This window comes from Lithobates pipiens, unplaced genomic scaffold, assembly GCF_037356315.1.
Source record: "Lithobates pipiens isolate NorthernLeopardFrog02 unplaced genomic scaffold, aLitPip1_a1.2 Scaffold_30, whole genome shotgun sequence".
Taxonomy (NCBI): domain Eukaryota; kingdom Metazoa; phylum Chordata; class Amphibia; order Anura; family Ranidae; genus Lithobates; species Lithobates pipiens.
Genome location: NW_027507791.1, coordinates 128,454,984 through 128,465,811, shown reverse-complemented (window position 1 = coordinate 128,465,811; position 10,828 = coordinate 128,454,984). Strand labels below are relative to the sequence as shown.

General features: G+C 42.0%; 1 protein-coding gene across 2 annotated transcripts in view; it reads right to left on the bottom strand.

Annotated features, from left to right (window-relative positions):
* Positions 1 to 343: 343 nt before the first annotated feature.
* GEMIN2 (gem nuclear organelle associated protein 2) overlaps positions 344 to 10,828 on the bottom strand; it is a 73,054-nt gene continuing 62,569 nt past the window's right edge. Inside the window, exons 7-11 of one of the 2 annotated variants that reach the window (XM_077464844.1) lie at positions 7,047 to 7,115; positions 6,851 to 6,961; positions 5,396 to 5,454; positions 5,007 to 5,036; positions 344 to 1,446 (exon numbers count right to left, since the gene is read on the bottom strand). In XM_077464844.1, coding sequence (XP_077320970.1) covers position 1,446; positions 5,007 to 5,036; positions 5,396 to 5,454; positions 6,851 to 6,961; positions 7,047 to 7,115 — 270 coding nt within the window. In that variant the 3' untranslated portion in view covers positions 344 to 1,445. The remainder of the gene's footprint in view (positions 1,447 to 5,006; positions 5,037 to 5,395; positions 5,455 to 6,850; positions 6,962 to 7,046; positions 7,116 to 10,828) is intronic. The other variant, XM_077464843.1, reaches the window with a different exon arrangement.

Sequence of the window (10,828 nt, the reverse complement as noted above, 5' to 3'; positions counted from 1 at the left end):
AATGTAGTTCCAAAACATCTGGGGTGCCAAGGTTCACCATCACTGTCCTAGAGAGTTTGATAACCAGTGAATGAAGCAAAATTGACATTTGTCTATAACCATTACACAGCATGCAGAAGGTGAGAATGTCAGCCTATTTGCTATTCCCCCCCCCCCCCCCCCCATGATTGGTACTACAGGACATGATCACCACAATTAACGTAGTAAAGGATCCAGGTCTAAGTAGTTAGCAAAATTATACCTTAAAAGGTGAAATCCAGAGAAGTAAAATTCAGTTTGTGTAGGAAGCACATAAAAACGTAGTCCTTAAAATGGGAGGAAGACCATTGGAAAAAAAAAAAAATGATATTAAACCTGTTTAATCCAAGCTTTCAATTTTCAGTTGACTTGCATATGTAAAAAATAACTCAAAACCTCATACATGGTTTGCTTGCAGAGACAGAACTACAAATACAAGAAAATTGATCCATACAAAAAAAAAAATCAAACATTTAAAAAGAAACAAAAAAAAGAACAAAAAAACAAAACAAAAAAAAAAAAAACACAGAAGTTTCACAGTTTTCCATGCTACAGGTTGCTTCAACCACAACAGTGCCAGCAGGAAAACCCATGCAGGTCTTACTGGCAAGGATGGGCTTTTTGAATTGAGATCAAAAGGATAGGTGCAGTTTTACAGAAAACTACAGGACTTATCCTACAAACCACTCAAACTAAGGACCCCATCCCCTCTTCTTAGCAAACAGGTTCCATACTAGCTTTGATGCTAGTACCCTCTGGCAGAGACCCATACAAAAGGGAGAAGTATTATTAAGGAGGTCACAACTCTACACAAACCATCATGACTCACAACCCGATCGTCTGTCTCCATCCCTGTATAGAAGTACACCACAAAGGGGTTAGACTTCTACAAAGATAACAAGCCAAGGTACATGTTGTACTGGTCCCATATAAGCAAAGCAACATGAATTAAGGACTTAACGAAAGGGTGCCACCAGGTTATTTGCAGATGTATTGAATCCAGTTCTGGTCTCTGGTGGTTTTCTGCAAAACTGCTGATATCCTTTACAAAAAAGGATGAATTTATGGTTTCCAAAACCCATTAGGCACTTGAAATCTCTACAACTTTGGCCATTTGAAAAAAATAAAAATAAAATTCTACATTTTTAAATCTAAGCAGCAGGATCATTTTCCACTCCTGGTCATATATTCACGCGCAATAGTCTGATGTGTAGCCCTTCATATCACTGCGTCAAAGGGATTCTATTACTGACACTTTCTTTCTGAAAGTCAAGTTTTGAACAGAAAAGATGGTAGATGCACCAAGTAATGAAGGGAGGCTTGCTTTGAATGGACAGGTATTGCTGTGTGCAGGGGAAATGGAGGCAGCCAGTCTCATCTCTTCAGGAAGGGTCACCAGAATCTGCCAGATCCCGTTGTTCAAAATATCTAGATAAAGATAAGAGGTATTTCAACACTTTGTCACTGTAACCTACCCTTAGCCATATTCTAAGCATAAATACCTGTATTGAAAAAAAAAAAAAAAATCCTCAATAGCCAAAACATGAACCCATTTTAGGTGCACCAAAAAGAGCTTTTAAAACCCAGCTACTGCATTATAAAAAGTAGAAGTGATACCATAACCGATGCAGATGGCACTGCCATGGGAGGGACCTAGCAGGTACACACACACACACACTATAGGCTGCCTGCAGAAAACTACAGGAGGGGGGGGGGGGGGGGAATGAAGACCAGTCACCCTACAAAAGAAGGGGGAGCAGGAGCAGCAAGGACTGGTCTCCATTATAGCATGATCTTGCACAGGAATGGTTTCATGCTGGATTGCTGGACAGATTTAGTAGAACCCCCCCAAAAAAAAAATGACTCACACCAAAATCAGAACACATGTGCCTTTTGTATTTAGAACATATATTGGACCATATTTGTTTGGCCTAGATTTCGGCTTTAGTGGGCTAGGTAAACAGCTGTACTCTTTATACCAGTGTTCTTTCTTCAGAACAGGCACAAACCATTTTAGTTACTTGCACACTTCTTTAATTCTATGAGCCATTGACTGGAATTTTGATTGTTGCCAACCAAACGCGCCCCCCCCACATCCAGTTGTATGAAGGTGAAGAAACAAAATGTTGAGAGACAAATGCCTTACTCAATGCCAGGTGCCGCGGCCTGTAGTTCTTGAGCCAATGTAAATGTATGTGAATGAAGTGACTACACATACTGTTGCTTGGCCCAATTGGACAGGTGTGGGCTTGCAGGCGAGTGGACACGTATGCAGACAGGTCACGTTTAGGGCTACTTACCCATAGGGTTCGTTCACACGTGTGTTGATTATGAAGGACAAAGCAATGCTCATTAACGCTCCTATGGCATTTGTGTTTATCATGTGTTTTTGTTGCATTTATGAAGTGTTAAAAGCACTTCAAGAACGCGCAATAAAAACACTCATGGAAGCGCTGCTTTTCTTGGGGGGGTGCTTAAAAGGCAAAGTGATGTAGAAGAAATGAACCAGTTTGATATGTTTACTTAGGATATATCACAATAACTATATAAAATAAAACCAGCAGCCATAATCATATTCACTACTGTTCTCCTGCTTCCTTGAGGACAGTTTTTCCCAATCGAAGTATACTTTTTTTTAAAAAAAATTTGTATGCGTCACAATAGCTCAGGATACTTGGGTCATATGTTCTGGGTACTGTTCCGCCTCTTCTATGAGTACAGATACATAAATATCAGCCTTTCATAACACTTGCTGACACTGTTCCTTCCATAGACAAAGACTTGCTTGATAAGGTCTTTTACTGACACAGAAAGCATTGCCACTACCAATAATGCTCAATGCCTCTGCTTCTACCTGGCACAAATTAGATCTAAAGATAACTGCAGCCCTGAAAGCGAGACTGCCTGAACCTAAATTTTGAATCAACATATGCTTCAACACAAAATGTACAAAGGTGGGGCTTCATTTATATTTCGGTTGATACTTGTATGTAAATATTAACACTTATATTTAGGAGTCTCACTTCTAGCGCTGCACAGTTATCTTTATATCCATTTGGTGCAAGGAATTTTTGCAGATTAATTCTTTTGTGTTCAACTGCTCAGTATATGTAATTTTACACTTTTTGGCTGCGCAGTGACACATTAAATATAGACATTTCCTACCTGGCACTGTCCATATTGCTGGCTGGTTGAGAATTTTGCCTGTACACAGAAGTAAATGGCGTCATCACACATCTGTTCTGTACGACCAGAAGTGACTGGAGCTGCTCTGTCCTAGTTCTCCATTATTTCCCAGTCTCTGCTAACACTTCATAAAATGCATCACCAACACACCCTAAATGCTCTAGGTGCTGTTAAGGTGTGGATATTGGGCATGACCGTTGAAATCAATGGAAGCGGTTGACAGGCATTGATGCCTCATGAAAGCGACATGCTCCTTAATTTTTAAACACAACACTACTGTTCCTGTGTGAACAGCACTGTGTGCTACCATTATAATATTCATGGTGGGCGGATATGAGGCTTTAGAAATTCCACATAAACACAGGATGCCGACCTGTGTGAATGAGCCCATATCTCTACCAAATTACTAGAGTCTAAAATCAAGTGGAGTTTTAAACTGTAATACTAGAAATAGTTTATTAGAGTGCCCATGTCAGCTCCAATATTACGAGAAGGACCTGTAAAAAGTTGAAGATTAGAGCAAGTAAATATATTAGAAATAAGGAGCTAAAAACTCAAACCTGTCAGAACAGTTCTAAATTAGTTATACTAAGGATGAGCGATGACAATTAAAATAGGAAATATATGCATAAAATTGAATGATCTAATGCAAAAAACAAAAAAAACCCTGGGCTTGAAAGAAATGGCACGCAGACCATTAAGATTGTTTGCCTGGCCAATCATGATTTAGTCATCAAGCATAAATACATGAATTCTTGCATAGATATCCAAATACAGAAATTTCGAAATTTGGATTATATGACCTGCATTAATACAAACATGTGTAACAGAACACAAAACATGTCTGTGTTTAAAGTGGATGTAAACCCACTCATCATTTCTAAACTACTTCCATCGTGCTGATCTATAAGGATATACATGCCTCTTGCATGTATCCTTACCTGTCAAATATTTCCCCTTTACCCTGCAATACTCTGGATTCTGTGGGCAGGTCTGTTGTCCAGGGCTTGGTGGGTGGAGTCGTGATATCAGTAGACTTCCCCGTCCACCTCTACACTGCCCTTGGCCAGGCATCAATTTTTCTTACACTGAACTTCTGCTGGTCCCGTGGATTATGCCCCATGATCACCAACATCCAGTCAAAACCCAGGAAAGTCACCACATGACTTCAGTATGCCAAATCATGCTGAGGTGTGGAGCAGCCAATCATGGGAGAGCTGGAGAAGAAAGGAGAGGGGATGTGAAGAACACAGAATTCCTCTCTCACTCACAGTGAGGGGGAAGAAAAGACACTCTGTGTCTGCTTTTATCTTACTGAAGGAAGATACGATTGCTCAGAGCAGGATTAACTCTTTGTGGTAAGACTGGGCACAGGAGAAATGACATCCTCTGCTGTAACAGATATGAGTCTGTTAGACGTTTTTGAGTTAATTAATATTTTAAGTGATAAAAGTATCTGAAAATATATGCAAGTTATATGTACGGTAATAAGTATGGTCTCTGAAGGTCACAAAACAACAGAGTACAGAGAGGAGTGGTTTTGCTGAGGTATTTCTATTTTTGAGTTACTATGTCAGGACAATGGGTGGAGTTATGCTACTTATCTATAGACTGAACCATATTAGGTATATATGCAAATATGGGTGTTATTAGGATATGCTGACATAACATCATGAAACAGTATAAGAATGGAGTAGGATTATGAGAGAGAGGGTGGATCGGTGGGAAGAGAAAGAACTTTCGAGAATGTAGATCAGATGTCCCTTTCCTCCTTCTGAGGGTATCACCATGTCATATGTTACCAGATGTCAATCTTGTCTTTGCTTTTCTTCCTGAACAATAAAACATCTATTGTTGAAGTTTTGAACAAACAAAAGGATTCTTCAATTTCTACTCCTGAAAATACATTTCAAATGCGGCCTTGGATGAAGACATACATATCTCCGCTACACACCCTTTAGGAGAAGGGATACTGATTCACATATTACACAAAGACTTTGCTATTCATTCAGAAACGCCCCTGTGAGTATAGTAGAATACTAGAGTAACATGTATTTTACTAGGAAGTGTAGAGTATGTAGTTTCTACTACCTACTCACTTTCTTTCAGAGTCTCAAAACTTTTGGGGGTTTACATCCACTTTAACCTAAAGCAAACTTTTAAACCAAAAAAAAAAAAAATGCTGATTTACCTGCCAACTAGACAGATGAACAAGTTTAAAGCAGATACCCGCTCATCTTCCTTGTGTTCCTACAAAAAAACAAAAAAAAAGTCTTAACAAATCCACAATATAAATCATAAAACAAAAGTAGTGCTGATTCTTGTACTGTCCCTCTGTATTGGCCTATGAAGATTTAATTTCAGCATATGTGGCATTTTTAATGCCCATGCTGCATATTATGGTGATTGATCATTCCTGTAAAAAATAAAATAAAAATACTACACCCAAAGACTTAACCACTTTCAGACCGGACCAATTTGCTGGTCAAAGACCAGACCACTTTTTGCGATTCGGCACTGCGTTGTTTTAACTGACAATTGCGCGGTCGTGCGACGTGGCACCCAAACAAAATTGACATCCTTTTTTTCCCACAAATAGAGCTTTCTTTTGGTGGTATTTGATCACCCCTGCGGTTTTTATTTTTTGCGCTATAAACAAAAATAGAGCGACAATTTTGAAAAAAACGCATTTTTTACTTTTTGTTATAATAAATATCCCCCAAAAATATATAAAAAAACATTTTTTCCCTCAGTTTAGGCCGATACGTATTATTCTACATATTTTTGGTAAAAAAAAAAAAAATAAGCGATTATTGATTGGTTTGCGCAAAAGTTATAGCGTTTACAAAATAGGGATAGTTTTATAGCATTTTTATTAATAATTTTTTATTATTTTTTTTTACTAGTAATGGCGGCGATCAGCGATTTTTCTTGTGACTGCGACATTGTGGGGGACCCATCGGACATTTTTGACACATTTTTGGGACCATTGTCATTTATACAGTAATCACTGCTATATAAATGCAGTTCCTGTTGTAAATGACACTGGCAGTGAAGGGGTTAACCAGTGGGTGGCAGTGTAGGGGTTAAGTGTTCCTAGGGGTGTGTTACTAACTGTGGGGGGGTTGGGCTTTCATTTAGTGAACACTGATCTCTGCTCCAATCACATGGAGCAGAGATCAGCGTCACTAGTTGCTAGGCAGAATGGAGAAATGCTGTTTACTCTGCATTTCCTCCATTCGGCCGCTCCGTGAGACGATTGCGGGGATGTCCGTGGCGATCGAGATCGTGGGGATGCCCGCGGCGATCGAGTCCGCGGGTCCCGCGACCGGACTCACGGGGGTCCCGACCAGCGCGGGAGCGCGCCGGCGCGCTCCCGATGGCAGGGCGGCATTGAATATTGGACGTACCTGTACGCCAATATGCCTGCCCGTGCCATTCTGTCGACGTACATCGTCGTGCGCTGGTCGGGAAGTGGTAAAACATCCAAGCAATGGGTTCTATTAGTTTTGACAGGGATAAAATCACCCACTTTGAGTGCATGATAATTGATGGATTAATCCAATAAAGTTATCTTGGTAGCTCTAGAGAAGGAAATCTGAACTACTGACGCTCTAGCACGCTGAAAGGATCAAACTATACATACCACTGCTGCTCTAACTTGAGAGCACCTGCGTGCCAGCTGCCGGATGAGGGAGTGAGCCTCTGGCATAAGTGGTTTCTCCAAGCACGCAAGCAAGGCATACAACCAACGACCCTGAGGAGAAAAAAAAAAAAAAAAAAGGTAAAAGCCAACATCAAGCAAATTATAACTATACAAACCTATAAGAAAATAAACTCACCAGCTCTGGAGTAAAGTCTCTTTCTTCAAACCAGTTCACAAGGTACTCCAACACACTTGTAACAGTTGCCTAAAAAAAAATAAAAAATAAAAAAAAAAGTGTTTGGGATTAAAGTGCCATTTTTTGTGCTTCCAGATGACAATGCTGCATAGTCTCTACTATGTACAGTATTTCACAAAAGTGAGTACACCCCTCACATTTTTGTAAATATTTTATTATATCGTTTCATGTGACAGCACTAAAGAAATGACACTTTGCTACAATGTAGAGTAGAGAGTGTACAGCTCGTATAATGCCTCGTACACACGATCAAACAATCTGGTGGAAAAGTCCGGCACACTGCAGGCCGCCGGACAATCCGCCCGTGTGTAGGCTCCGGCGGACTTTTTTTTTTAACCAAAAGTCCGGCGGACTAAAAGTATTTTTGCACTCCAATCTGTCCGCTGGACTCGCATTTCGGCGGACAGTACGGCCGCGTGTATGCTAGTCCGCCGTACTTTTGAAATGAGCGGACTTTTCCCGCGCGGAGAAAAGTCCGCTCATTTTGAGTGCGTCTCCAGGTGGCCGGGTCGCTGGCCCCGTCACCTAGTATGGACTTAAAGGGGAACCCCTACGCCAAAAAATCGGGTCCCCCCTAGCTCCATATCAGACCCTTATCCGAGCACGCTACCCAGCCAGGAAAAGTGGTGGGGACTAGCGAGCGCCGCGTGCCCTCAACACCGGATGATGTCCCCGTCCATCATGATGTCACAGTCCCAGCATCCTCTGGGACTGTGACATCATAATGGGCGGGGACATCATCCGGGATGTCCCTATATAAGTCGCCGCAGGACGCGTCCCTGTCATTGTGAGTGGAGAGCGACGAGGCAACATCTCCAGAAGAGAAGAACAGAAGGCCAGAAGACCGGGCCACTGCTTGTAAAAGAGATAGAAGAAGGCGCAGTGGCCCGGCAAGAAGAACCGAAGAGGGGGACAAGACCCCTGAAGTCGGAAGAAGAGGGCGGCGAAGAAAGCCGGGCTCCTCCGCTAGTAAAAGAGCTAGCAGAAGATAGCGGAGGAGTCCGGCATGAAGACCCCCGAAGACGGAAGACCCCCGGAGCTGTGCAATAAACTATTTTAACCCTTGCGTGTTGTGTTTTTTTTTAACTTTATTTTTACAGGTGAATGGGTAGGGGTACATTGTACCCCATACTCACATAGGGTGGGGGGCCGGGATCCGGGGGCCCCCTTATTAAAGGGGGCTCACGGATTCCGATAAGCCCCCCGCCCGCAGACCCCGACAACCAACGGCCAGGTTTGTCGGGAAGAGGCCCTTGTCCTCAACGTGGGGACAAGGTGCTTTGGGGTGGGGGGCCCGCACGCCCCCCCTTCCCCAAGGCACCCCCCATGTTGAGGGCATGAGGCCTGGTATGGCTCAGGAGGGGGGGGGGGCGCTCGCTCGTCCCCACCCCCTTTCCTGGCCGGCCGGGTAGCGTGCTCGGATAAGGGTCTGATATGGACCTGGGGGGGAGCCCCACGCCAATTTTTCAGCTTAGGGGTTCCCCTTCAAGTCCATACCAGGTGACGGGGCCAGCGAAGCCTCCTTCGCAGGCCCCGGCTACCTGGAGACGCGCTCAAAATGAGCGGACTTTCCTCCGCGTGTGTGGGCGAGTCCGTTCATTTCAAAAGTATGGCGGATAGCCCGGCGGACTTAGTACGCTGTATTAGTCCGCTGAAAAAGTGCCGTGTGTGGGCAAGTAGCTCGTTCGGAAAGTCCGGCGGACAGTTTGCCAGACTAAGTCCGCCGATAGTCTGCTACGTGTGTACGCGGCATAACAGTGTAAATTTGCTGTCCCCTCAAAATAACCCAACACACAGCCATTAATGTCTAAACCACTGGCAACAAAAGTGAGTACACCAAGTGAAAATGTCCAAATTGGGCCCAATTAACCATTTCCCCTCCCTTATGTCCTGTGACTCGTTACAAGGTCACAGGTGTGAATGGGGAGCAGGCGTGTTAAATTTGGTGGCGTTGTAATTATGATGAAGAAATACATTTTATAATCTACGGGCAGAAATGTTAAAATTCAAATAGGCCTCAAGACAAGACAGATGAACTAAAAGTCTTTGAGTTCATATGTTTTCCAAGTTTTCAAAGGATTAATTATTTGTAGATTCTACAGTGTGTTGTAACAGACTTACGGGAACAATAAGGTCCCATTTCACAAAACAAAGATGGATGTGTACCTGTCTGTGGTTTGCAAATAAAAGCGACAAACCCAGCCATAGAAAAAAAAAAAAAAAAAAAAAAGTTCCACAAATACGTGACTAGACTTATCACATAGAAATCACTCATGTCCAACAAAACCCATTGTGAGATTTTAGGAGTTGTGTAGATAGCTAATCAATCTATAAATATCCATTGAGTCTGTCCAGTTCACTCCAAATATGCAGTCAGTATTATGTTTTAAAATACATCTGTTATAAAAAGGTAAAAATAGAAGGTTGCAATTTAGGACAAATTATAAGTAGAATTGTTTAACCACTTCAGCCTCGGACCATTTGGCAAAGAGAGTGCTTTTTGCGCTTCGGCACTGCATCGCTTTAACCGACAATTGCCTGGTCGTGTGACGTGGCTCCCAAACAAAATTCACGTCCTTTTTCCCCACAAATAGAGCTTTCTTTTGGTGGTATTTTATCATCTCTGCGGCTTTTATTTGCGTTATAAACAAACAAAAAAAAAAAGAGCGACAATTTTGAAAACAAAAAATATATAATTTTTTACTTTTTGCTATAACTATCCCCAAAAAATATATAAAAAAAAACATTTTTTTCCTCAGTTTAGGCAGATACGTATTCTTCTACATATTTTTGGTAAAAAAATAAATAAATTGCAATAAGCATTTATTGAATGGTTTGCGCAAAAGTTATAGCGTCTACAAAATAGGGGATAGTTTTATGGCTTTTATTAATTTATTTTTATTTGCAATTTTTATCCTGACTGCGACGTCATGGCGGACACATTTGGTGCTATTTTGGGACCACATTTATACAGCAATCAGTGCGATTAAAAATGCAGATTACTGTGTAAATTTGACTGGCAGTGAAGGCGTTAACCACTAGGGGGCACTGCAGGGGTTAAGTGTGTCCTAGGGAGTGATTTTAACTGTTCGGGGGAGGGGGGGGGTGGGCTACATGTGGCACTACAAATATCACGGTTCCCGATCACAGTGACCCGTGAAATGCCACTAGGCAGAATGGGGAAATGCTTGTTTACATCAGCATTTCCCCATTCTTCCTCTCCATGAAACGATCACGGGTATCCCACATGGCAGCAAATTTAAAAAGGGACATATTTGTACCCCATTTGCCTGTCCGTGCCATTCTACCGATGTTCATGCGGCGGTCAACAAGTGGTTAAAATGCTAGTCAGTATTATGAGAGACATATGAATCGTGATTAGAACTGTATAAAAATTTATAGTCCAGAAGGCTGGCATCTATTGTTACCACCTTCCAGGTAACTGGTAGGAAGGACTTTCCTTTCTGAAGTTTCTTGGATATAAAACCACCAACTGAGGCTTTGACGCACTTTGGGGGATAAACGCATCGGGAAGTCTAGAGCTTGGATCTTTTTGTTCCAAGTTGACAGGACACGGTTTTGCAGAAGTCTTGAATTGGCTACCAACTGATCTATCAAGAGTAGGTTGTCTAAATAAATCAGAATCGTTATCCCCTGAGCCCTCAATCTGTCTAAAAGGGGGGTTGTAACAAACTGAAAATGAAGATTTTCTATCTCGAAGT